The 27,650-nt window shown below is 42.1% G+C and overlaps 1 protein-coding gene across 2 annotated transcripts in view; it reads right to left on the reverse strand.

Annotated features, from left to right (window-relative positions):
- The window catches only part of GGCX (gamma-glutamyl carboxylase), a 49,565-nt gene that overhangs the window by 6,670 nt on the left and 15,245 nt on the right, over positions 1-27,650 (reverse strand). For both annotated transcript variants that reach the window (XM_075272926.1, XM_075272927.1), the window contains exons 2-13: positions 21,530-21,754; positions 17,068-17,226; positions 16,502-16,667; positions 15,819-15,897; positions 14,642-14,748; positions 11,150-11,313; positions 9,228-9,487; positions 8,811-8,942; positions 7,409-7,560; positions 7,141-7,310; positions 6,328-6,458; positions 4,753-4,900 (exon numbers count right to left, since the gene is read on the reverse strand). In XM_075272926.1, coding sequence (XP_075129027.1) covers positions 4,753-4,900; positions 6,328-6,458; positions 7,141-7,310; positions 7,409-7,560; positions 8,811-8,942; positions 9,228-9,487; positions 11,150-11,313; positions 14,642-14,748; positions 15,819-15,897; positions 16,502-16,667; positions 17,068-17,226; positions 21,530-21,754 — 1,893 coding nt within the window. The remainder of the gene's footprint in view (positions 1-4,752; positions 4,901-6,327; positions 6,459-7,140; positions 7,311-7,408; positions 7,561-8,810; positions 8,943-9,227; positions 9,488-11,149; positions 11,314-14,641; positions 14,749-15,818; positions 15,898-16,501; positions 16,668-17,067; positions 17,227-21,529; positions 21,755-27,650) is intronic.

The following is a 27,650-nucleotide window of genomic DNA, read 5'->3' on the forward strand; positions in this document are numbered from 1 at the left end:
TTGAGGTATTCATTGAGGGGTATAGTGAGTATTTTGACCCCATAGGTTTTAAAAAAATTTGTGTCAAACAAAAAAATTGTCATATTCTTTACACAAGAGAGTCATTTTAAAGGCAGTTTTTTTGCACACAAGGCATGAAAATAAAGAAAAACACCCCAAAATATATGGCCCCATTTCTCCCGTCTTCAAAAATGTACACTTTGTGGCCTTAATCCTATGTACGGACGCACGGTAGGGCCCAAAAAGATGGGAGTGCCAACTGGATTTCAAGACACAAATTTTGCTTGCAGATATTTCAGGCCCATTGCACATTCAAACAAGATTTGAGATACCAAAACAATTGAAAACCCCCATAAATGACCCCATTTTATAAACTAGACCCCTTAAGGTATTCATTGAGGAGTATAGTGAGTATTTTGACCCTATAGCCTTTTCACAGATTTTACTAACCTTGGGATGTGTAGGTTAAAAATTACTAAAATGTCCCTTTATCCCCAAAGTTTTAATTTTCACAAGGGGTTAAATGAGAAAAAGCCCCCCACATTTTGTTACAAAATTTCTCCTGAACACGGCAATACCCCATATGTGGCCATAATCTGCTTTATGGGGACATGGTGGGGCTCAGAATGGAATGAGCGCTATTTGGGTTTTGGAGGGCAGATTTTCCTGGAATAGTTTTCAGGTGCCATGTCGCATTTGCTGAACCCCTAAAGTACCAATACAATGGAAACCCCTCAAATGTGACCCCATTTTAAAAACTACACCCATCAAAGAATGTATCAAGGTGTATTATCACTCTGAGCCTAAAAATGCTTCCCAAAAATTAATGTACAAAATGAAAATTGAAATTTTGAAAGAAATCTGCCATCTCGGTGCCCAATACGTTGCACCCACTTTGTGTTGTCAGAGACCTGCACTCCTAAAACTATTAAGGGGCCATCCCGAGGGTCAAAAAATTATATATGTGGGTGTAAACTGCTGCTTGGGAACACAGCAGGGCTCAGAAGAGAAGGAGCAGTGCGCTTTTTAGCTTTTGGGGTACAGATTTAGAGGGACCCTCTGGGCACCATGATGTTTTTGCAGAGCCCTGGAGGTTCCAGTAAACTGGAATTCCCTAAGAAGTGACCCCATTTTGTAGGGGCAATTTTAGGGTCTCGGCAAATATGACATGGTGTCCAAACACCAACAATCTAAATCTGCACTCCAAAAGCACATATCGCTCCTTCACATCTGCGCCCTGCTGTGTACCCAAATGGCGGTGTATGCCCACATGTATGACACTGGTGTACCCCGGATAACGGACTTAATGCCATATGTGGGTAGAATCGGCTGTTTGGGCACAGAAGGGAAGGAGCGCTAATTTGTTTTTTGGCGCACAGTTTGGTTTTTGGACATCACTTTTGCAAAGACCCTGAATTGCCAATAAAGTGGAATCTGCAGACATGTCACCCCATTTTGGACACTAGCCCACTGATGGGATTTATCAAGTGGTGTAGCGAGCGCTTTTAACCCTTGAGGGTTGCATTTATTTAGTTTCCAGAAATGAAATCGCAACTGACAATGAGAAGTTAAAAATGAAATTTTTCCAGAGATTCGCCATTTCAGTATCTGATATGTTGTGCCCAACTTATGTCAGCAGAGATACACACTCCAAAAATTGTTAAGTGGGTATCCCGGGCACAACAGCTTTCAGAGCGTTCATCTCTGATACAAGGTGGGCACAACATATTATGCACTGAAATGACGGATTCCTGGAAAAATTGGTATTTTCACTTCTCACAATCAGCTTCGTATTCATTTATGGATAATAAGTTATAGCAACACTTAGGGGTTAAAAATGCTCTCTGTACCCCTGGATAAATCCTTCAGGGGTGTAGTTTCCAAAATAAGGTCACATATCAGGGGATTCCACTTTACTGGCGTGTCAGCTCTGCAAAAGTGTCATGGCATCCAAAAACCAAACCGTCTGTGCTCCAAAAACCCAATAACCCTTCTTTTCCCTTCTGTGTCCGGCTGTGCCCTAATATCAGTTTATACCCACATATGACATTACGTCCGTTATCCCGGGTACACCAGTGTCATACATGTGGCATAAACTGTAGTTTGGGCGCACAGCAGGGCGCAGAAGGGAAGGAGCGCGATGCGGTTTTTGGAGTACAGATTCAGATGTTTGGTATCTGGACGCGATGTCATGTTTGTAGAGCCTGTAAGGTACCAGAAAAGTGGATTCCCCAAAGGAGTGACCCCATTTTGAAAACTGCACCCCTCAAAGAATTTATCAGGGGGTGTAGTGAGTATTAGTATCCCAGACGTGACTGCACAGCGGATGGCGAAGAGGGAATATATAAGCGGTGCGGAAAACATTGCAGACACCAAATTCCCTACTATGTCCCAGTAGCTCCTATGATTGGTCGAGTCACTTTGGGGGTCATTTCTGGTGTCCGTTCCCTCATAAGGTGTAAATATGGGGTGTCCCCTGATATCCGCTCACACAGCTTATATATTCCCTACCTGCCGCAGCCAGTTGTATTCTAATGATTTGGCGATTTTTGCGGGTTTTTGTCTTCACATTGCTGGATGCTATATTTTCTTAATTTTTCTGGTGACGTGGCCATATAAGGGCTTGTTGTTTGCGGTATGAGGTGTATTTTGTAATGACACCATTTTTGGGTGCTTACAATCTATTGAGTACATTTTATTAACTCTTTTTTTGCTGGATTTAAAAAAATAAAATCAATTCTGGCATTGAGTTTTCCCTTTTAAATTTTGCGCCATGCAGCGTACAGTATAAGTAACATATTATCTTTATTCTGTGGGTCGGTACGGTTACGGCGATACCTCATTTATAGTATTTTTTTTATGCGATACTAATTCTGCAGAACAAAAACACATTTGGGGACATAAATCAGTGATTTTTGCATCGCCACCTTCTGAGAGGCGTAACATTTTTATTTTTCCGTGGACAGTGTTGGTTGGGGGCTTATTTTTTGCGGGACAACCTGTGCTTTTTATTGCTACTATTGTGGGGTGTATATGACTTTTTGATCACTTTTTATAGCATATTTTCTAAGGTGAGATGGTGAAAAATTACTACTTCCGGCGGGTTTTTTCCGTTTTTTTCCCCCGACGTTTACTGTATACATTAAATATTATTTCAGTTTTATTGTACAGATTGTTACGGACGCGGCGATACCAAATATGTATTGTTTTTATTAATTTTTAGTTGTTTTTTTTTTACATAACTCATTTTTTTATAGAAAAAAGGAGACTTTTGCGGCTTTATAACTTTATTCATTTTTTTCAAAAGCTTTATTTATTTATTTTTCACTTTTTTTCACTTTTTTATGTGTCCCTCTTAGGACACTTGATTCAGCAATGACTTCATTGCTGAATCAGTATTACAGGCTGGAGACACAGGAGACACAGGCTGCACGTGTCTCCAGTCTGTATCAGGAAGCCAAGCGATGTAGACGCATCGCTTGGCTTCCTGACAACGGGGGCAGGATCAACCAGGTAACAGGGGGCTCAGGCAGTCTGGGGTCACTGGCCAGACCCCAGACTGCATGTTTTGTATATCGGCACCCTCCGATCTCGCCGCGGGGGGTGCCGATACCGCCGGCACCATCACGGAACCGCTTCAGTTCCGTGATCATGTTTGATCACGGAACTGAAGGGGTTAAAAAAAACCCATCGGAGACCCCTCCGATGGGGGGTTATGGAGCAGGGTCTTAGCTGTAAGATACAGCTAAGATCCGCTCCATTCACGTCGGCACTGACAGGGAATCCTTCCCTGACTGCCCGACGTAGTTTTCCTATAGGGCAGTCAGGAAGGACCTGTCAGTGCCAACGTAGATTCCCTATGGGCCGGTCGTTAAGGGGTTAATTTCATTCCCTTAAACGGGACGAAGCAGCCGTGAGCTGGTACCACTTCCATCAGCTTGTGTTAGGGGTGTTGGGAATGAAACCTAAAAGGACAAGCTGTCAATATCAGTATCCCCATGCCATGCACATATTTGCTGTATACATTGCAGAGCTGTGTTCAGAATATGGTAGGTTGCATTTAAAACCCCCCCAAAACAAACAAATGTAAAGGGGTTGTCCAGGACCAGGGTTTAATAAAATGGCTAGACCCATAGAAAATATTTCCTCCAGGCCCAACATGCAGGATAATGCGGCATGTCACCTCGTTCCTGTGATCTATCGGATTGAGGTCACTGCTACAGCCAAGAGTGGTGATGTAGGTATAAAGGGTGGGCAGCCTGACTAATGGGGGAAAGGTGGGAATTTCCGAAACTGGAGCAGACAGCCTGACATGAAAGGGGAGGTGATGTGGGAGAGGGGTGAGCTTCCAAACAAAACATCACATGACCTCAGATGTACAGTATGAATGATTTATTACCTGTGATCTCATTGCAGGGGAGAGTGGAGAAGAAGGGTACACAGAGTGAGAGTAGGGAGAGGAATCATGGGAAATGTAGTTTGTCCACAGATTCAGTGATACAAGGGGCAGCAAGTAAAATAAAGCCACGAAAAGGGCGCACAAGGGAATAGTGAATATTTAGCACTGCTGTGGATGTACTTGCAGATAAAGGTTACCCAGCTTCCAAAAATTAAGTTCCCCAATAAGGTAGCACAACATGTACGCTGGGCAAAACCCAAAAGGTAGTCAGAAACATTCATCCCTGTCCTCTACACATTTGTATTGTACAGAGTGGATTGGATAGCTTAGCCCTGGCATTAGGGATCACTTACCGCTCCCATTCTCCACCTTCTCCTTCAGCTCTTGCAGTCGGGTAAGGTTCTGTTCTAGGTTCACTGCAGTGGTATTCACATAAAGATACATGTAACACGAGGGTCCGGGTGAGATGGTGTACACTTTGTGGTATTCCCCTGCTGGCAGCTGAAAGAAGGTGGTAATATTATTCCAATACTAGTGCTACGTGCCATTCTTAATATCCTTGATGACGGCTAATAAAATACAGTCACCCAAGTCAATGCAATTTAAAGGGGTTATGCAGGGAAAAAATAAAGTTTCCTGCACTGGATAATCTTACTTGGTAATATACATGCAGGTCCCCTGGAGCCCCCATTCTTAGGTTTGCAGGGTAAGAAGTCTTTTTCTTTTTTTTTTTGATACTCTGACTCTGTTACATGAAATCTCATTCATGTACAAGCAGTATATAGAGTCAGGCATGTGACCAAGATGTGGAATGTCAGAGGCGGTAGCTGAAACACTTCCAATCCTTGTTGCACTCTGCAAACGTAAAAACAGGTGCAACGGAGGACCTCATACACCTATATGGGCGAGTAAGGTTAACCAGCGCAGGGAATGCACTGGCAAGATTTTTATTTCCCAATAGAAACCCTTTAACAATGTACTGGTGAGCTAGTATCATGGAAGAAACAGAGTGAGGCTAGGTTCACTTTAGCATTCGGTTTTCCGTGCTTGCACGACTTTTGTCTCTGCAGTTTTCAAGCCTATTTGGGGACGGAAATCCCAAGTGAAATGAGAATGCTGGTGTGAAGGCGAAGAACCTCATGCAATTCCTCACATTGTTTAAATGGGTTATGAACCTCACATATAATATGCCTGCAATGTTCTCACTTTCTCTAGTCAGCCAGGATCCCTTTTTCCATAAGGAGTGTATATTGGAAGTGATAATGTTTCATCAGAGGGGTCACTGCATTACAATCCCACATGCTCATTGACTCATTCACAGTAATATGCCTTTCCTGGACAGTGAAGGGTTTGGTCACTACAGTCATCGCTGGACACGCTCACAAATTGTGACAAACCCATGCGTAGCCCATACTGTACTCCCTGAACAAGTGACAAGATTACTGTCACAGCAAATAATGTGTCAATGGGGTTCTGCAATGTAAAGACCCCACTAACAAATCACCACTTCTGAAATACACAACCACTGGAGGATCCCATCTGAAAACAGTACGAACACTGCAAACACATTACATTTTTACATAAAAGTTAAGTGTCCTAAATATCTGTGTTGCAATGCCATCTGTGCCAATGTTAACAATAAAAACACACCTTACCCAGCAGCTGTACTATCCCCAGCGTCACTGAATATCTGCACGGACACCGGGAGCGTCCCAGACAAGTCAGATGAGATACCTCGGACTCATCGCTAGGTAAGTATAAAGGCTTGGTTACTTTAATTCAGGCACGGATAGCATTACAACAAAGATACTAAACCACAATCCAAAAGGACCTGTACCTGGTTTAGTGTCCCATACTGACCTGACAAGTTCCTTGAAACTGTAATAGAGTATACAATTAAAAAAAGCAAAAGTTAAACCTGCACTTACCTGCATATGGTCCCCCGATTTTAGGGTGAAGTTCTTCAAGTCCTTCACAATTTCCACACTGACTTCACCTTGCAGCACTTGTATACTGGTGTTACCCAGATCCTCACTAACAAAATTCTCCAGGTGAAGACCTGTCATCCGCAGGGAACAGAAGGAATAGATGAAGACATTACAATGAATGAACTAGGGAAGATGGAAGTACAAGGTGAGATTAAAGATGATCTGTCACCTCTTCTGACATGTCCGTTGTAATAAATCCATGAAGTTCCCATTAAACAACATCTTTCTTACGATTCAGCATTGTGCTGTTCCTCAGTTATTCCTCCTGGATACGTATGCAAAATAGAGACAACTGGGAGTTGCAATAAGGTGCATGGTGATACACTATGCATGGAGATGGTATCAGCATGGATGCCCAGGCGCTGTAGAAACCAGTCTCATTGGCAAGGGCTAACTTTCATTACTTTTTATATATTTCCAGGAGGAAGAGCAGGAATGGCACAACTCGGAGTTATCAGAAAATGTTGTCTAGAATTATTTAATATGGAATGACAATGTTAATCCTCAGAATTAACTAGTAATAGCATCAAAAAATTTATTTTGCTTTGTATGTTCAGCAGAGATATATGTGTGAATTAAAAGTTCCCGAAGACTTTGGCATGCAAGAATGATGGATGATAACCCCCCCCCCAAAAAAAAAACGCCAACAACTTAGTAGTTGACAATCACCATATCACACCATGAAGCAACATTGTAAATAATTCACCGCGTTGTATGGACCACATAACATTGTACCTTGGCCTGCAACATTACCTGGGAAATCTGCAATGAAGACCACATCAGTCTGATTGTCCAAACTGTCCTCGACCTCCTGGAATTTCGCTCTCCAGGGTGACAGATCTACCAGCAATGGTTTAACCCAAGGTGTTTTGTGGAAGGGCGACCATTCAGCTTTTACAATGTCCACTGTGGGGTCATACAATCTGAAGGAGAATCCAGTTAGGACACGGTTATTGGGTTCAGAGGTCCATCAGCCATATTTCAGCGGTGTAGGCATGTCACAAGACTACAAAGTACTTACCTCTGCTGGAAGCGATCATTGATTGACACCCATACATCAAAGTAGATTTCAGGCTTGGAGATATTATAGGCTCCCAGCAGGCCTTGCAGGCAGGTGGCATATTGCTTCAGCATGTCAGCATGATCTTTCCAGCGCTTGGTCTGTGTAAAAACCTAATAGAGGAATTGTCATGTCCATAGGGTATAAACATTAGGGCAATAACAGCTAGCACTTTTCTAGCTCACACAGACGTCATAATGTATACTAATAATAGGTGGAGAGGCTTTCCCATTATAGATTAGACTATAGTGACATTTCTACAGGATACAGGTCAGAGTCTAACCTCTGACATGGCTGGTTCTACAGTTCCCATAGATGCTGAAAAATACAGCAAACTACAAAGGCTGTACCAATTTTAGTAATTTTCGCAGCTTCCTGCTACATCATACTTAAAGGAGCTCTATCACTGGGAAAAGTCATTTTTAACTAATCACATCCTTGCATAGGCTTTAGAAAGTCTATTCCACACCTACCTTTAGTATGTAGATTGCCTCAGTGGTTTCTGAATAAGTCAGTTTTATTCATATGCTAATGAGCTTCCAGCCAGCACAGGAAGTTCCCAGCAGCACTTGTCTCTGCTATCATCTCCTATGTGTGTACAAACAGTAAGCCGAGTCATCAGCAGAAGCAGCCTGTGCAGTATACACTCATAAGAAACAATAGCAAAGGGGATGCACGATGTATCGTGCACCCATCTAATTAGCATATGAATAAAAACGGACTTATTCAGAAACCACTGAGGCAATCTACATACTAAAGGTAGGTGTGGAATAGCCTTTCTAAAGTCTATGCAAGGATGTGATTAGTTAAAAATGACTTTTCCGAATGATAGAGCCCCTTTAATAATAAACAGGATTGCACCAGCCCTCTGCTAGCACTAAGAGCATTACTGCTATACGCACTGTATACAAGGATACATGAATGTGAGCTTCTTGGTACTTTTACATTTTGATCAAACCTGTAGTTGTAAGCCCATCTGCCCCGTCAAAGCAACCTGTTATGTGGGTCCCTAAAATGAGTCAGCTCTCTTAGGGCTTGGGTCTCCTATGAAGTAAGGGCAAATGTGTTTCTCAGCCATATCATGTCTTGCATACAACACAAATGGCCTCTCTGGACCTGTGGCCTCTGAACGACTAGGAGTCTAGATCACATATTAAAATTACAGTACAAGTACCAAGAACCTCATATTCATGTATCCTTGTACACAGCAGCCATTTGCAGCCACGTGCACCTGCATTTCTTCTTCACATTGTTTGGCGGTGCTGACCAATTTTTGTGTCTTTTACTGAATAATAAACAGTGCCATTAGAAAGTACAATCACAGTCCCAGACTTTTCTGGAATCTTTAAAAAGCAACACTTACCCCTGGGTTAAGATAACCAACTTCACCGGTGATCCCATCTTTGTAAGTAATTTTTACGTGCTGGTGTGAACGAGAATGCACCATCATATCCCACGAGTAACCGTAAAGGCCATTTGTCCAGTTATTGTAGCCCTGCAGATAAAACGAAGAATACAGATATAGAAGACTATTATACAGATTTCCCATTGATCACACACACGTCTCCTAAAATCACACTTTCAGATTTCCTCCAATAGCAGATTATAAAAGAGGTTTTCCCACCTAAGTGATAGTGTCCTACTAGGCCACCCACTGTGCAATGATCTCCCCAAACTACCCCATACACACGCACACCCTGTTCAGCTGAGAACTCAATAGGGAGAAAAGAAGAACTTGTGGTGAGATACACGGCACAGGCACACATCCATAAGCGCCTACCTGGGTAATAAAATGTGAATAGGGCAGGAAGAGCTGCTCAGCGATGTAGATGACAGTAAAGATGGCTCCGAGCTTATGTCGTAGTCCTATTGAGCTCTTTCCCTTCTGTCCTGGGTATACACACTCAGAGCTCTTTTGTGGCGGCTGGGTGGGAGGAAGTGCCCAATGTAAGCAGCGGGGTAACTTAGACACCAGTCGGCGGGGCCAGTCAGGATAGCAGAATATTGGACTTGTGGCCAGCATAGTGTAGGAGAACATGCCTGTGAGGAGGAGATAAGGACAGAAGAAACAAAGATGTAAAAACCCTAGCTGGTGTGTAATAGGTATAGTCATACAAGGTGGTGAACGGGTAGATCTTCATGCAGTATGGCACCCACTGAAGACAATGAATGCCCAGTATCAACCAATAGTCATGTAATGGCTACCGTATTTTTCGGACTATAAGACGCACTTTTTTCCCCCCAAATTTGGGGGGAAAAGAAGGGTGCGTCTTATAGGCCGAATGTGGCGCCTGGCATCCGCTGTAATAGAGAGGCGGATGTCGGCAAGGGATAGACGCCATTACAGGTGCCGGGGCCTGCGACATCGCTGCGCTCCTTTGCCCTGCATGAAGCTAGCAGCGGGAGGAGTGATGCTATTCCGCTCCTCCGTCCCCCCGCCGCTGGCTTCATGCAGGGCAGGGCAGCGATGTCTCAGGCCCCGGCGTCTATCCCTCCCCGGCATCCGCCTCTCTAGTACAGCGGATGCCGGGTCAGCATCAGCGGCCCCTTCTCCCCCGGGGCCGGTCCCCACCAGCCCCGTACCTGTAAAGTTGCAGGCCGGCTCCTGCGCGGCGGTATCGCAGGAGCCGACCTGTTCGGGTGACAGCCGGGAGCCTAATGAGGCTCCCAGGCCTGTCACTGCTATATATTAGTATTGCGGCTGGGTCTATGACCAGCCGTAATACTAATACACAATCAAGTGACCGCAGGTTCAAGCCCCGGGGGGGGAATAAAATAGTAAAAAAAAAAAAAAAAAGCTTTAAAAATATATAATAAAAATATGAAATAAATAAAAGTTCTAAATCACCTCCTGTCCCTAGAATATATATATAAAAGTAGAAAATCATATATCATAAACCACCGGGTTTTTTTTCAATAAAAGGTGATCTAAGCAATAGATATTCCCCAAAATAGTATAACTAAAAAGTACTTCTGGACCCGCAAAAAAAACCCACTCTATGCGTCCCCGTACAGCTGCAGGGTCACCTGTCAATGTGGCCTTGCAGCTGTTGCAAAACTACAACTCCCATATATTAAATATTTTACCAGTTTTTGCTTCAAAATTTTTTTTCCCTATTTTCCTCCTCTAAAACCTAGGTGCGTCTTATAGTCCGAAAAATACGGTATATACTGCAGTTATTCCAGCAATATTAGCAGATCACAGGGGTCCACAGTAGTAAATGTCCCCATATGTATAGAACAGGGGTAGGGAACCTTCGGCTCTCCAGCTGTCGCAAAACTACAACTCCCAGCATGCATATTTGCTTTGCTGTTCTTGGAACTCCCATGGAAGTGAATGGAGCATGTTGGGAGTTGTAGTTTCACAGCAGCTGGACAGCCGAACGTTCCCTACCCCTGCTATAGAAGAAAAGTTGTCTGAACCTGGCGATTTCAACAGGCCCTGCCGACTACCTAATGTGTATGTGGCCTTTGACTCTCCAATGCAGATGATGTTAGAGGAAAGAAGTATGGAGTGGAGAATGGAGTGTGTCCTCAGGGAAGATAAGCTGCTTTCATAAGTAGCTCGCGGCTTAATCCCCCTCCCCAACACATGCACACTCGGCTGAATGGAGTGCACAAGAGTGGGGAAGACCAGCTATCAGCTGAATGAGCATTCATCCAATGTGTCCTCTATAAAGGTAACATACATCACACACTTACCTATACTAAATAGCTGAGAGTTCATGCAATGGAAGTAAGAGACGAAAAATAGAGCAATAGGACGGGTCGCATCAAAGAAGAGAAGGTATCCAGCTGTCAGGTCTAGGATCAGTCCCCCCCAGTGCACAACGACAAGGCTTGTCATCTCCTCTGACAGAAACAGCCTGAAAGAGACAGAAAACATCATGTATTTAATGCTTGAGGATAGTGAAGATGATAGGACTCCGTGTGAATGATGTGCTATAACCACAGCGCAGGCGGCTGCAGGCTATTAACTACTTCGTCTCCATCATGGAGCTACACATTGCTTCATGTACTAAAACGCACTCTGGCCATTTTATGACTTCATTTATTCTTATAAACCCCAAACTGATCAATTACATTGTATTGTGACCGTGTCTAAATCACAGCTTATGTGACTGGGGTTGTTATATATCAAGTAGAGATGAGCGAATAGTATTCGAAGCTCTAGTTTCGAATACCTCACTCCCATAGGAATGAATGGACACGGCCAGCACGCAGCTGGCCGGCCGCATAACCCCTTAGTGTTCGGCCACGTCCATTCATTCCTATGGGAGCGAGGTATTCGAAACTAGAGCTTCGAATACTATTCGCTCATCTCCAATATCAAGTACTACTCTGCTTAACCACCTCAGTATCGGGCCAATTTGTGGTCCAGGTCGAGACACTTTTTTTTTGTTTTTTTTTTGTATGTGCTGTTTTGAGGGCTGTAACATTTCTCATATGTATGAAAAACTTTATAAAATAGTTTTTCCTCTCCATTACGGTAATTTTTATTTTGTATGGTGTCATCGGGGGTGGGGCTATAACCTTTAATAGCGACATTTCATTTTATTTACTTTTTTATAATTTTTTTTTTCTTTCAGATTGTGTCCCCATAAGGTCATAAGAGACCTTTGGGACATCTGATCACTTTTTTTCTTTGTTAGGGAGAATGATTTCCCCTGCAACTGGGGCTGGTACATTTAGCCTCCTGCACGTTAGTGTATAGCTTACACAACTGATCGGGGTCCTGTAGGACTCAGCAGCTTTTGTAAGACGCTGAGCCCAGCGAATCAAGTGAGCGCCAGGTCAAAGGGTGGCCCCATCATGGCGGCACCCATAGTGGTGTATACAGCACTCATTGAGCGCTGTATACACAGCAATCGAGAAGGCAGGGAAGGTAAAAAAAAAAAAACCTTCCCTGCCTTCTCTCTGGGAGCTCCGGCTGAAGTTACAGCTAGCTCCCTGTGTCAGCAGCTGTACGAACTCGTACGGTACCGGTACGTCCTGTCAGAAAAAGGCAACCACTTTCCGGACGTTTATAGTCTATGGCCTGTCGGGAAATGGTTAAGAAATAAAATAGCTGAACCACCAGGATTTCCTCTGTTTTGAAGCACTGGAGGCATTTTGATCAAGGTGTAGGGGGTCCAGGAAACTCCCTCTAGAAGTTCAGTTCTCCTAGACCCCCACTCACTCCACTTTGTATTGGTGATTTAGTGCATAATACCGAATTCAAGAGGTTCTCCTACAATCAACGTGACACCTACCAAGTGGATATGTGACAATCGTCTGACTGCTAGGGGCCTACCGATCACTAGGAAGAGGGCCCCAAGCTCAATGCTGTCACAGCAAGGAAAGATCTGAGTGTCTAACTCACTGTGCTGAGAACAGGGGACCTGGGATCTCCATCCTATGGAGGGGGCAGAGATGGAGGGGGACACTTATTTGTGGGCGCTTACGCAAGCATGCACAGTACGCTCCTGTAGTTCTATGGAGTTCTTACTGCGCCTGCTTGCGTAAGCGGCCACAAAAAAAATGGCCTCCTGCATGTGAAGTCATCTCTGCCCGAGGCCCGCTGGCAGAGCCAACTTGTGCATGCGTTAAATTTTGACCACCCACACGCCAGAAGAAGCCGCGTGAAGAGGCCGTTGCTGAAGAAGATGGAGGCGGCACTAGCGAGTTCTCTGGCAGCATTGGGGACGCCCACAGTGCTGATTGAGCGCTGAGGACCTCCCCCAGTGCTGCGACAGAACTCATTTGTATACCAACAAAAAACGGGATTTCAAGCGAACGGTGACCCAGAGAAGACATCGAAAGGTAGGAGAAGAATAGCCTTTCTTAAGGCTATTCTGATGTGCTAGTGAGAAAACAAAAAAAAACAAAAAAAAAAAAAAACAGTTTTAATGATAGGATCCCTTTAACCTCGGCCATCTTGTGTCACTTGAGCTTGACTTCTTGAAGAGGACAGTAGTAACTTCCCAAAAATCTCAGTCTAAGGCCCCACGTATTGGGAGTCAGTGAAAAAGCGCTGCGGGAAAAACCATGACAGAAATGCATTGTGGTTTTTCCCGCAGCGCTTTTCAGATAACTTCTGCGGACTTTCTACTTCTATTATACCTATAGGGAAACCTCCAGCATTTCTGTACGTATTATTGACATGCTGCGATTTCCAAAAACACAACTGCTTTGGAATTCGCTGTATATCCACTGCCTGTATTTTTCTGCAATGTGTGGATGGGATTTTCTAGAATCCCATCCAATTCCCAGGGACTGTAAAATGCCACCTTTTTTGCCACGTGGGGCCCCGGCCTGTGAAGCCCTGTGCAATGTATTTCTTACTCATTACAAGAAAGATAAGAAATCTGCTTCTATGGACAATGTGCAGCTATGGGCATGTGTGAACCCAGCCTTATAGGTGATCCCTCATATGGACAATCCCTGCTCTACATGAGGATTCCCTGGCGGTAAACTGATGGTTACGGGACTGGCAGCTCCTACCCCCACCCATCATCCGTTATAACTGCGTCCTCACCAGGTTTCAAAATTAAAACTTGGTTCACATGCACTCCAAATATTCTACCGCTGCGGCACTACGGTCTGTTCAGCGAATATACAAGGCCGGCGGACTAACGCTTCACAGTCGGACGGCACTTCCAAACTGGTCTCAAATTGCCCTTTCCAGCTTAATCAATTCTTCTATGGGATCCCATGATTTCTATGTATCGTTAATATCGCTCGTTAAATATACGTAAAATATGTTAAGTGCTCCCTACAGAATTTCTGTCCTGAATAGTGAATTATTATTGAGGCAATGCTCCATGCGAAATATCATCAACTTAGCCCATCCCAGCAAAACCAGAATAAGCCATCTATTTGGCTGGATTAACTCATTTAAACATGATTATATGATTCTGGCTTCCGAAAAGGTCAGTCATTTCTATGGCTACCATGGGATGAGGAGAAGGCCGCCCCCTTGAAGACAAAGGGCATTTGTGGAGACATGTACTGTACATGAAGATCTCTCATCAGACATTACTTACATAGGCAGTAAAGCAAATAGCACCATCTAGTGGCAATTGTGTGCATGACAAGAGACGGTCTATAGCTGCAATCTTATTTATGGAAACGGGTGAAATGCACATAATATATTCGTGAACATATGATAAAGACGAGACAATAAGACACCAGCCATAAAGCAAATGTACTTACTTAAATGGATCAAACAGCCAGTGACGTGACAGAGAGCCCATGGAATATCCCTCCACCCAGTCAGCATCCAGCTTCTTGATCCCAGCGATAAAATACACAATGAAGATCTGGAAGATTGAGCACAAATAACAATGTTAGGTGCGCACAGTGACTTACACCAGCTGCAGCCTCATCTGTTGCGATGTACCGTAACTGCAAAGTGGATGAGAGTTAGACAACCAGCAGCAATTACATTTATAAAGCAGGTTTTCATTGTGGCTTTACAATGCAAAAGGATAAAGGCAGTGGGATCCCTGCAGAGAGTACCAAAGGAATCTAGATGCAAAAACTATCCCCCCCCCCCCAAAAAAAAAAAAAAAAAAAAAAATTTTTTTAGAATAATAAAAAAAAAAAAAAAAAAATATAGCATTGTGCCCATTTTGTGTTGTCGGCCTTACAAGTCACCAACAGGTGGTGCTCAGCAATGATACATTTCCATATGTCATGCATGCGATGTTTGTCAGTGGCTCAGTCAAGGGAGTAAAACTGTGTTTCCAGGTAGTGGATTGTCTCCTAATCTGTCACATTACAGTCATCAGAAATGTCCTCTGCAATATACTGTATAGCATCACAATGAAGGCCACTATTGGATCACTACAAGCAGAGGGCCTTAAAGAGTGCATAACTAATATGGAAAGTAAATTGGAGAACTCTATAACTTCATATACACAATGCATAACCCTTATTTACTAAAATAGAAATATTGCTTTAAAGTTTGGTTGCTCGGCAAAGCACTGAAATACACAACGTCCGGTGAGTGACCTGCGGCATTACACAACATCAATTGAAATCAATGAGCTATTGGTGCAATGCACAGACAGGCTTAGTGTTCCAGAGCTGCTCTCCGTTTGGGTGTATGAAGGATGGTGCCTATGCAGAAAACTCCCCTCTATCATATCCACATACATGAGCTGCTATAGACACGGCTTGACAAGACAGAAACTCTATTTCTCCATAAACAGGAATACATTTAATATATATTCACTAGCATGGCCAACCTAATGCCAGTCTGTATGGTCAGAAGCCATAAACCTGTGCTGTTTTCATAGGCTTACGTTGCTAGTAATGTCTGAAATCACCTGATTCCTCCTCCGAAACAAATGGGATAACTCACCATTTTACTATATAATAGTATTACCTGAGTACGAAGAAGAGTATAATTCCAGAGCGGGACTTGTGCATTGCGCTTACGAGGACTAAATAATCCGTCAATCGACCTATGAAAATAAGACAGTGTACAGAGCTTGGGATGGGCAGAAAATAAACAGATATCATAAATGCAATTAAACCTTGGCACATACAAACACATAACTGCAAAAGATGCATACATGTCTATGATGTCAATGACACAGGTAATCATTACGGCAATACAACACGGACATTGCTACCTACATGAGATTGCGCTTAGTCTGGTGCTGGTGGAACAAAACTGCAGTATATGAGGGACCTGCAATCGGGTGTTCCTACAAGGCTATGAAGGACTATTCTCTCTGCTGGTTTCAGTATAAAAATGTTGGAAACCCAATAGACCCCTTTTTAATCTATGGAGTCCATGGGTGTCTACTGATTTAGCGGATGGGCTCTCCAGCAGATCCCAAATAACCAAGAGACCCGTGCAAATGTTAACTCAGATAGTTTATTCAAATCAAATTGTTGATACAACATACAGGACCTCCACTGGTCACCTGTTTGGAGAGACCTGGGTGCTGCTTTTTCGTAGTACCTTTCCTTCAAACTGTATCAGAAGCAAAAAAACAAAAAAAAGCAGTACAAGAAAGTGAACATCCTACCCCAAGGAGAGCAGGCTGCATTGATACCTACCAGTAACGATTAGCATTGATTAAGGTGAACTGGAAGCCGATCAGTCCATAGAGATAAGAGTGGTTATTCCAGGTGGTCTTATCCAGGAAGAAGACATACCAATATGGCAGGAGGAAACACAGACAACTGAGGCGGTAAAGGAATCCAAACATTATACCCAGAGCACCTGATGGAGAGAAGATGCAGTTAGCAGGGGTAGGATCCACATTTATTAAAGGAGTTTTTTTTTTCATCCATGTACACCATAGACATCTAACAGATGAGAGACATACCTATGTGACATGATCTTCCAAAGGGGAGTCCCCCCAAACTCCATCCCCACCTGCTGAGCAGCTGCTGGCCGCAACATCCAGGAAAGAAAAGAATGGAGACTTGGCTACACCAGCCATTCAGTTTTATGGGAGTTATCCAGGCAAGCTGGGCTTTACTGGTTAAGGGACCCCCCTAAAAGTAAAGGGAGGGAGGCGCACAAGTCTGTGGATGGAGAGGACAGCAGTTCCCTCAGCAGGTAGGATGGGGTCAGGGAACTCATTCTCGAGGTGTAGATCCTAGATTTAGAAACTCACCTAGTAACATGATCACATAGGTTAGATACATCCAGTCCAGAGGCAAAGGTTTTAGGGAGGTAAAGAGAGGGAATCTGCAAACATCCAGCCCATCCAGGTACTTGTGGTCCAGGTAGCTGAGTCCACGCTCCTGGGGTATGTCCAAAACCATAAGCAGTCCTAAGAGGAAGACAGAGATACATTGCATTTAAAGCAGAGTGCAAGCAACCAGAACTGTAAGGAAACCTAATGGGTTTAAGCAGGGAAGAAATTCTTAAAACTCTAGGAAATAATATAAGATACGTGTATTGCAGCTTGATAGATCAACAGTATGCCTAAAACTGCCCAAGTGTCTGATGGGTGAAGGCTGCTGCTGTGACCCCCACATTTATGACAACAAGGGTCCTGAGTCCCCCCCATTTAAAAGGAGTCACAAACATGCATTTGTGCTGCTGCTCCATTCATTTCCAAAGAGAAGCTGAGAACAGTCTTAAAGAGGTGAATGGGATGACAGCATGTACATACAACAGCTACTACCGTACTTTCCAATGGGGAACTAGTCTCATGGTCTGAGAAGACGTCCATAGATCAAATGCTTTATCTTCAACACACCGACACCTAAGCATTTATATACCCAATACCATGCCCAATAAAGAAAATAGGGGCAGACAAACAAAAAAGCCAAAACCATCTGTAGTCCGTGCTGTAATAATCTCAGGGGATTGCTGCCTGCCAGTACGTGTTAAACTGGTTGGTAATGCTGCAGGCAGTAAGGTGCCATATACATTAGATTGGTTGCTTGGCCTCTGGCAGTCAGGCATGTTACAAGTTGTATTCCTGCAGGAGCATGAAAGCCGCAGGCTGGAAATCACAGTTAAAGAGAAACTGTCAAATCGATCTGAAACACTAAACCACCCACAGGTCCTTATAGACCTGGAGTTTAATGTCCCAAATTGCCATGACAGATTCCCTGTGCGGTTACTGGAAATGTAAGATTAAAGCTAGGGCTGCACGACATCATTTGTCGAAAAATCACGCAACAAAAACTGCAATGTATTTGTATGTTGTCGTATGTGATATGCTGCGACTGTGCTGCAACGGTCAAACAAGATCTAAACATGCTCAACCCTATGTTGTATGTGACATTGCTCCCATAGACATCAACTGTGTTGCCAGTGACTCTCAAACAACTAAAACTGCTACATTTGGTTTGGGTTTCGGTGCTTTTCTCAGTTTCTTGGGCCTTCCAAGAGGCACAAAGTTTTGCAAGAATGTGGTAAAGGACTGCACATCCACTGAGCAAGACCTTCAACATGGACGTTTCATCTTTTTTCATTCTCATGTTCTTATTCTATGTACAATGACTTTCTTTCTAGTCTTTGCCTTCGTATTGCTTACTGTCCAGATCATTGCCTGAATTGTTGCTAAAGGGTTGAACACAGAGGGTAGCTATCTCTAGGGGGCGCTACAGAGACAGTTTTCATCTTCCTGTACAAAAGCTAATTTACCTACAATGGAAATAGTCTTTAAGGTCAGTGGTGGGGTTAAAGTAGTTAAATGGTGGGCGATTTCTCATCAGTGTCTTTGGAGACTGGCAGACTAGATACATGAAGTCACGCTGTATAAACAAATGAAAGGTCAGGTTATCATTGCACAACATGCACCCACTCTCTATAAACAGGATAGTAACCCCTAGTATACACAGAACACAGGAGGAGGATGACCTCTGGTCTACTGTGTACGCAAACTTATCTTTTCCTTGTGCAGCCCTATCACATTGCAAAAATCACACATCATGGCTACAATCAGGAAGTAAGTCTGCTATGGGCTGGGGCACCATGTTGCGGGAAAGCTGTGTATTGTGTTGCTTATATCACTGCAATTTATTGAGCAAAACTCAGAAGTGAATTTAGTAGAATAAGAACTATAAGAGCTTCCTTGCAGCTTCCTATTCCTTTTGAAGTCAATCTTGGCAATATCTGCAACAAAAACACGCAACTTTTCTGCAACATCTGCAGTGCAGGTAGCTCCTAAGGGGCTTTGCATCACTGCATTACCTAAAAAATTGGTTATATATAGAATGGAGCTGGTTTAAATCAGGTACGTTGGTGGCGTTGTCTTGTTCTGGAAGTATCAGCTGTGCAATATGGAGGGTTCTTCCTGCCAGCCCATCACAACTAGCACACCCGGAGCCTTGGCATTTTCAGGTGTAGTATTGTTGATGTAGTGGCTAACTATGTCTATCCTATATGCAACCCTAACCTGCCTATTATGTGGATAAAACACTAACAGTCACAGGAACCAGCGCCCCCTAATGGATCCACAGTATACCAGGCAGCACCTCAATTTACCAACTACCCCAAAAATTTCCTCCACTAGAGAATAACTAATATATTCATACAGGACATGCAAATTAGCTCATATCAACCAAACCAGTGTCACCCATCAGTACACAGCACTGTATCGGGGTGTTTGCCCTTCAGCAGTACAAAGCAGGGATCCTGGATGGCTGAATCTTCTCATCCAGCACTGCCGTGATGAGGAAAGGAAAATACACCATAGTGTCGTCTAGAAATGGTCATCTCTGGTTTGGCCGACATTGGTCATTTACATATTAGATCCCATAAAGAACTATGTGAAAAACATAAGTTTCCATACACCACTGTGTCACTAATTAAAAACAGACCCCCCCCCCCTTGAGCTATGTACACGAGGACAGACATCACAAAACACAGAGATATTCAATGACCACATCTGGACATGTGTGTATGTATGTAAGAAACAAGAACATGTATAATGAACATCAATAAAAGACCTGCGGGGGGAAAAAAAAGTGTGAGTGACCTTGCGACTAGTCCTAAGCATCCAAGACGGTCAGATGAATTTTTAATATTGCAAGGTCACAAGCAGTAATTTTTTCCCTGGTGAAACACTGTTACAGGAATCGTGTTCAAGGACTTAAAGGGGTTGTCCCATTATGGACACTTATTCCCTATCTACAGAACAGGGGATAAGTGTCTGATCTGATCTGGGGGGGGCGATCAGTGGGTCTCCCAGTGATCAAGAGGACTGAAAATCTCCTTTGTGAATGAGCGTATACAGAGGCTTAACTAGCGGGGTAGCAGCAGTAGCTGCTGCCACTGGGCCTGGGAGACCCCTGATGTGTGTGTTTTTTTTATTTTTGTTTTTTTAAAATAGGCCATTACCTGCTGGACTGACCCCAGCAGGAAACAGGTCCTATTTAAGATAAGATAACCCTTTAATAGTCCTACAGTGGGGACATTTCAGTATGTTACAGCAGCATAGTAATACAGATACAGGATAATACACAGTAATATATTACAGACGTAGACACACATATGCTGAGAAGAGAAGATATACTAGGAGTCCATAGCAGCTAAGGAACAGAAGAAAGAAGGAAGACATCATAGTCATAATCATTAGTTCTCTGTGCGGAGTGATCTTCGTTTGGTCTGATGTAGATTATACAGCCTGGTCGCGGTTGGAAGGAAGGACTTGCGATAGCTCCTTCTCACACTTGGGGAGAAGCAGACGGTCACTTACAGTGCTGCCATCCTCTTCTTGCTCATGGCCACCAACGCTTCCTTTTCTGCGGAAGCGGTTGTGATCAGGAGCGGAGATCAGCAAGTGATGCTACAGGCCCGCGAACTCCACAAACACGGCTATCATTATACTCTGGGGTCTTTTTATACCGCAGAGTATAATGATTGGAGGCCCAGGGGAGGTGAGACAACAAACATTTGTACTTACCTCTCCTGCACTCTGGCAGGCTTCAGGCCTGTTTGGTGGTGTCACGTGCCTCAGGACAACATCACTATGTGTCATGATGCCAGCCTGGGTCAGGTGACATCTGGTCCACCAGTCAAGAGATCTGTGGGGAGTGCGCCGTGCCAGGGAGAGGTAAGTAACAGTGTTTTTTATGTTTGTATCCTCCCCTGAGTCTCCGATCATTATACTCTGGGGTCTTTTCAAACCCCAGAGTATAATTGTTCATGGGTGACCCATAATGGGGCATAATACTGTGTGCAGGGGCCACTATGGGACCTAATAGTGTGTGCAGGAGTGCGGTTTGTGTGTGTGTGTGTGTGGTGCTGGGGGGAAATGACAGGAGACCCTCACAAATGAGAATAACTGTGAGAGTGACATGTTACTACAACCACTTATGACTGGATTCTTCAAGCTGCCATATGTATTGTCCAGTGATATTTCATTTATAGTGATTCCAGCAGGACAACATATCACTGTGGCCTAGTCACTACACTGGATTATGGGATATCTGCTGTGTATAAAGAGACATGTAGGTAAAATATATCAAAAGCAGACTAGAGAAGTAACGACTGGAGGAGGATTTCCTGTGGAAAATAGCCACCCCCTCTCTGGAATGAGGAAAAGCTGGAGCTGGCCCAGGACGGAGAGCGATCTAATAATTCACAATATTCATTCTACTGTTTATAGAACTCACCAAAGAGGAAGCGGAAGACCCCGAGACCAGCAGGGTCAGTGGGCCGGTTCATCAGACTCACAAACCGTTGCCAGCTGGACAGATCTGACCAATCAAAACCAAATATCCGTCGCATGAAACTGCCCTTCTCCTGACGTGCTTGGGGTTTGGGCCTCGCTGCGGCTCCGGCGGTAGCATTGTGGCTTTTACGTTGTCTCAGCTGGGAAGCCTCGGCTTTCAAGGAAGCTGAAGGAGAAGAAAATTAAAAAAAAAATAATTAAATTTAGGCATTTCAATGTGCTACTAACTTAGGAGACTTTCACAAGAAAAGATGTCATCCATCAGATTTCAAATCTGTCTCTAGAAAAGCTGGGTGACATCATATAAATGCCATTAGCTGCTATAAGGGCCACCCAACTTTTTTTGACAAACTTCTCTCCGCACTAGGCACATACTGAATACATACTGTATACCATCCAAGAGTCTGGGATAGATAAATGTCAGACCGGCCTAATCTTCTATTCACTGCGAAGTCTGTTACAAATGTGAACAGAGACTAATGGGTTGGTTTTTTTTATTTACAAGTCCAAATTGGTTCTTGCCCAACCTTTTGCTCTTGTGAAATTCCACATTATACTGCATTTTTTTGGCAGAAAGTAACTCTTTCTGCAGAATTAGACGCTGTTCACATCAACGTTGTTATTGCTGATGGTGAGCTAGATGGGAAAAATAATATCAGTCCTAGATCTGTAACATGATCGACACCAATGAAGTCCGATGGACTGAACTGACCTTAAAGGAGTCCATCGGATCCCGGTCATTTTACTGGATAAAATATTACAGCAAGTAACACTATATTGTCTGGCATTTTGATGAAATCTGCAGCACAGATGTGAACACACCCTTAAAGGAATGCCATTGTACAGATAAATCAGGAGAAATAAAATCTAACTTATCTCCTTACACTGTAGCTTCCCTGTGCAGCCGGAATCCCTTCTACACAGCAGCCCTTTATACACTGCGGGGATGTCTACACGAATCCTAGTGCCTGAATACACACATGTAAAAATCTGACACACTAGCTAAAGAATGCCTGCTGTGTCCCTGTGCCCTCACCGCTACGTGCGGCTGGAGGAAGCACATTTTTAGGAGTTAGAAAGTAACCACTGTTCTTAGAAAAGTTTCCTTTAAAGGCGCCTCTCATCACACCAACCCGGCGATCAGCAGGTCCAGCATTATTATTATTATTGCGGGGGGGGGGGGGGGGGGGGGGCGATTTTGGTCTTTGTGCCTTCACTGTTTTCAGCAGACAGCACACGGACCCATTTAATTATATGCGTCTATTCAGACTTGTATTTTTGGACGGATTGCAGTTCTATGGAATAAAAACAGCCACATGTCCGATATTAGGAAATAAAAACGAGCCCATGCAACTCAATGGGTCACTGAAAAACATGGATAGCACTGTTAAATATTATATATTTACAATATTCTCTAGCAGACATGGGGTTAACACTCTACTGACATCATAGTCTTATATTTTGGGTGCATGGGTGCGGTTAGAGTAGACCATTTTAGAAATCTCCTTACATAGCTACAAGATGGAAGGTAACACCCACTCTCATGAATATAAATGAGTAAGAAATACACATGTCTGGGTCTGTCTTTGGGAAGACCAGGGGAAGACCAGGAGGTCTGTCTTTGGGAACACCAGGGTGGGTGGTCCAGGCAGATGGACATCCATGGACGTCGTAACCAGCCCAAGTCCACCAACCAGATGACAAGCATGAACCAAGCTGTAACTACAAGATATCCAGATGATTTAACTTCTCTGAAGATGTAAGCTATTGACAATTGACTGATATTTGTGTTATTTGGACATTTTCCCTGTTCCTGTGTTTTCCTTCAAGATATTAATAAACCTCTACACTGATTTATAACAAGCTGACTTCTTCCTATCGTGGACAAGGCCAGGTCCGGATATTTAACAGTGGACACAAGTCTCACCGGCAAATACAAGATATTTAACAGTGGCGAGCCAGCCTTCCTCCGTTAATTCATGGCTATTTAACAGTGGCGAGCCAGCACGGTCGTTTTTTTTTCCTGTTTTTCTCGTTCCGTTCACTTGCAATTAAGGGGGAGGAGAGGAGTATTTTGCAAGTTGTATGAATTGCAAGATTCAGGAAGACTTCGAAAAGAAACCTATATTGGTGAGATACAGATGACTGTTGTACGTGTTATATGATACGGAAGCCTGTGTGAGGAAAGCCTGTGAGGAAAAACAGAAGGACCACAAGTGCCAGACGTACTGAGATGTTCTGATGACAGGGACCAACTGTTCCAAGGATAAGCTGAAGGTGAAGCTTTCTACAGTGGTGAGTAAAGATTTTACTTTTAAAGTATGGAAAAATTAGAGTCATTGTCTAAAAAGTGTAACGTTGATTTTAAAATTGTGCCTAGTGACAGTATAGAGAGTATATGGCAAGATTTGTATACACAATGTGAACAGGCAAATTCTAAGATTGAAAATAGAATTTGTTCTACAAAAGAGAAGCAGGTATTTAGGAATATAGCTTCTTTGGTAAAGATTTTTAATGACATGGTAACAGAAAAGAAATTAAGTAATAGTATGCATAAATCTGTTCAGACAGATGAGAAATCTCAATATGTTGATAAAGAGCACCATGTGGCAGTAATGGCCATAGATGGTGAGGAACAAATGATACAAGAAACTAAATTGAAATTAAAATCTCAGGAATATTTGATGAATCTGAGTAAAGCCATTCCCACATATGATGTAAAGATCCATGTGTGTAGAAACTCAGAAATTTTTGAAAGCCATGCAGAGAAATTTGATCTATCTAATGAACAAAAAAACAAAATGTTTAAATTATGGCTTCCTATTGATTTTACAGAACGTTTGTCTGCAAAAATGTCTTATGATAATGAGTCAAATGAATGGTTAAAAGACAGTGATGTGGAGAGATTAAAGAAACTAATCTGGTGCACTAGAGGTGACAGCATGCCAACACCTGATATACTGAATGAGATAAAGATTGGCAGAAAAGAATGTACATTTGCATTCATGTCTAAATTTGAGAGAACATACAAAACTGTCATTCAAAAGGTGAACTCTTCATCTATGGTGAAAAGTTTTGTTAAAAAGTTCAAATTCTTGGATGCACTCACCCTTGCCAGTGCGTCAGATAAGAAGACTTTATTTGAAGCTGCTAGTTTATTGGACATGGCCAGAAGACATCAGAAACATATGTCAAATGTAAATCGAGTATGTCCAAAGCAAAAAGCAAAGCCTATTAAGAGACATCTGTCAAATCATGTTAAAGTGTCCCCTATTTATAGGAGGGAAAGTGACAAAATCTATGAGAAACGTAGGAAATTACATGTTGCATATAAACCATATGCCATGCAAGAAAATCCACAAATTGAAATTCCATTATTAACTGAAATTAAAGAATTGCAGCCAGCCAAATCTATTGAGTATCTGCAAAAGAATGTATCTGGGAATGTACCAGTTGTCTCCAAAATGTCAGATCTTCCCAGTAACCAAGAGGAATTTGAGCTACCTAATATTTTTAGGAAAAGGGCAAGCTTGGCATTCTCTAATGACCTGGTGGAGTTATTGTGGGATGTGATTGACAGGAAGGTCAGGGGTCGAGTTTAAAAGTATCTCTGAAGGAATGACTGTCTATTGAGTATTTACTTATGTACTATCTGGCTATGTAAAGAGAAATCCCTTTTATATGAGGAGAAGTCCAATGATCAGGTATAATCCACATGATTATGTGATAATGTTTGTAAAATAATCCTAATTATGCTATTGTGAATAATACTATGGATCATATTATTATATATATACACACACATATAGGAGGAGAGCCTGATGTGTGGTGACAGATTTTTGTCATAGTCCACTCTCTGGATGCAGAGAGAGGAGGAACATGTTATGTACATTATATGAATATGATCAAATAGTACTAGGGATCCATAAAGTTATTAAATTTTCCATTGGTTAAAATCATTATTGTATTAATTTGGTTTTTGCTAAAGTTTATCTATTTTTTCTCATCAGATATAGATATATGGAAAAATGGATCAGTTCAATCAGTGATGTCCATTCATTCATCATTCTTTCCTTATAGCCAAAAGAATACATGGAGTGTCTAACTATTAATGAGTAAACTAATTTCACATGGTGTGACTAATAACAATGCATGATAAAGTGATAGAAGTTCTAACTTACCTCAAGCATGTTTTTCAATAGTTTCATGTAAAGTCCATGTTTTTAGGATTTTCAAGTTATAATCCATTATGTATGAAGGCATGCAACTAGGCATGGAGCTCTTACTTACTGTGAGAATAAGTGTTTGTTCATGTGGTCAGTTGATTGACAGCAACACATTGTGACCTGTGACCCTGATGGGCTGGTCAGTATAAGTGTTATGTGTCTTATGTGTCGAGTCGACTGGTGTATACAACAGATCTGTGACATCACAAATAGGCCTAAGAAAATCAGGATGCATCCAACAAGGAGAAAAAGGAAAATATATCCAACAAAGAGACGTCTATTTTCTTTCTATTTTCTATTTCTTTCTATTTTCTATTTCTATTTTCTTTTTCTATTTCTTTCTATTTTTTATCTTATGTGATCCTCTATATTAAATTGGGAAATTAGCAAATATATGTGAAATCCATTGAAAGGAACCTCATATGTTTATACCAAGTGTTTAAGTCACATGAGCTGAGGAAAAGGTGACAGCTGCACTAGGGTGAAGGTTATTTTAGTTTGTGAATATTTTGTAGCAAAAGAAGAAGCTTTTAACGAAGATACAGATAGCTCTTCAATATATTTGTTCAAACCTGACAAATAATAAAGGTTTATTGGGGTAATTGGATCATGGGATAATAAATATATTAGGTATGGTGGAAAATCTAGTTAGCTATAGCCAGTATTGTATTATTGTTTTATTGTATTATTATTGATTATGTATTCTTACATGTATGCACACACTTGCATACACTTACACACATCAACATCCACAAACATTGGGAAAACAAACATTGGGAAAACAAACATTGGGAAAACATAAGTGTCTTATATGCAAATAAGATAAGCTAATCATCTTCATGAAAGGAGAAGTATAATATCATCAAAGGATATGGGATATCAAGAGAGATAGTCTCTGGTTTATTCTTTAAACTTCTGATTATAGGATGTGACATATTTTGAAATGTTTATGTTTTATATACTTATTTTATATATATGGTATTCATATACAGCCAGTACACAAGAATATATACAGTTAAGTTTAAGACAGAGACAAGAGTGTGTTGGCACAAGTGTTGTCTCTATTCTTGGTATTGGAGGTATCTGAAAGGTTAAGAAGGTCACAGGAGTCTGTGAAGAGACGAGGTGTTAAGAGGAAACTTTAGGCACATACGTTTTATGAATAAAGGGTTAATATTGTGTCTCAGATACAGAACACAATGATATTTAATAAAGTAATGTTCAAAATAAAATTATTTCTTATTAAAAAAGGTAAATAAAGTGACTAAACTTTAGAAAATGTATGATAAGTATGATAACACATTCATATAGGAATATATGTTTAGTATAATTGGTGAAAAGTTCTAACTAAAGAATAAATATTGTGATTGTCTATAGAATGGTAATTAATGAGATCACATTATATTTCAAAGTCATGTTGCAATTTGTCATCACAAGTAAAGTACACATACATATTCATACATATAGATATAAAGAAAGAAGATATAATCTAATTGAATGAATATTGTTGTATGGTATATCTTGAGAGTTCAAACAGATATTTCACTCTCAAAAGGGGGAAATGTTAAATATTATATATTTACAATATTCTCTAGCAGACATGGGGTTAACACTCTACTGACATCATAGTCTTATATTTTGGGTGCATGGGTGCGGTTAGAGTAGACCATTTTAGAAATCTCCTTACATAGCTACAAGATGGAAGGTAACACCCACTCTCATGAATATAAATGAGTAAGAAATACACATGTCTGGGTCTGTCTTTGGGAAGACCAGGGGAAGACCAGGAGGTCTGTCTTTGGGAACACCAGGGTGGGTGGTCCAGGCAGATGGACA

Source organism: Leptodactylus fuscus, chromosome 5 (genome assembly GCF_031893055.1).
Source record: "Leptodactylus fuscus isolate aLepFus1 chromosome 5, aLepFus1.hap2, whole genome shotgun sequence".
Classification (NCBI taxonomy): Eukaryota; Metazoa; Chordata; class Amphibia; order Anura; family Leptodactylidae; genus Leptodactylus; species Leptodactylus fuscus.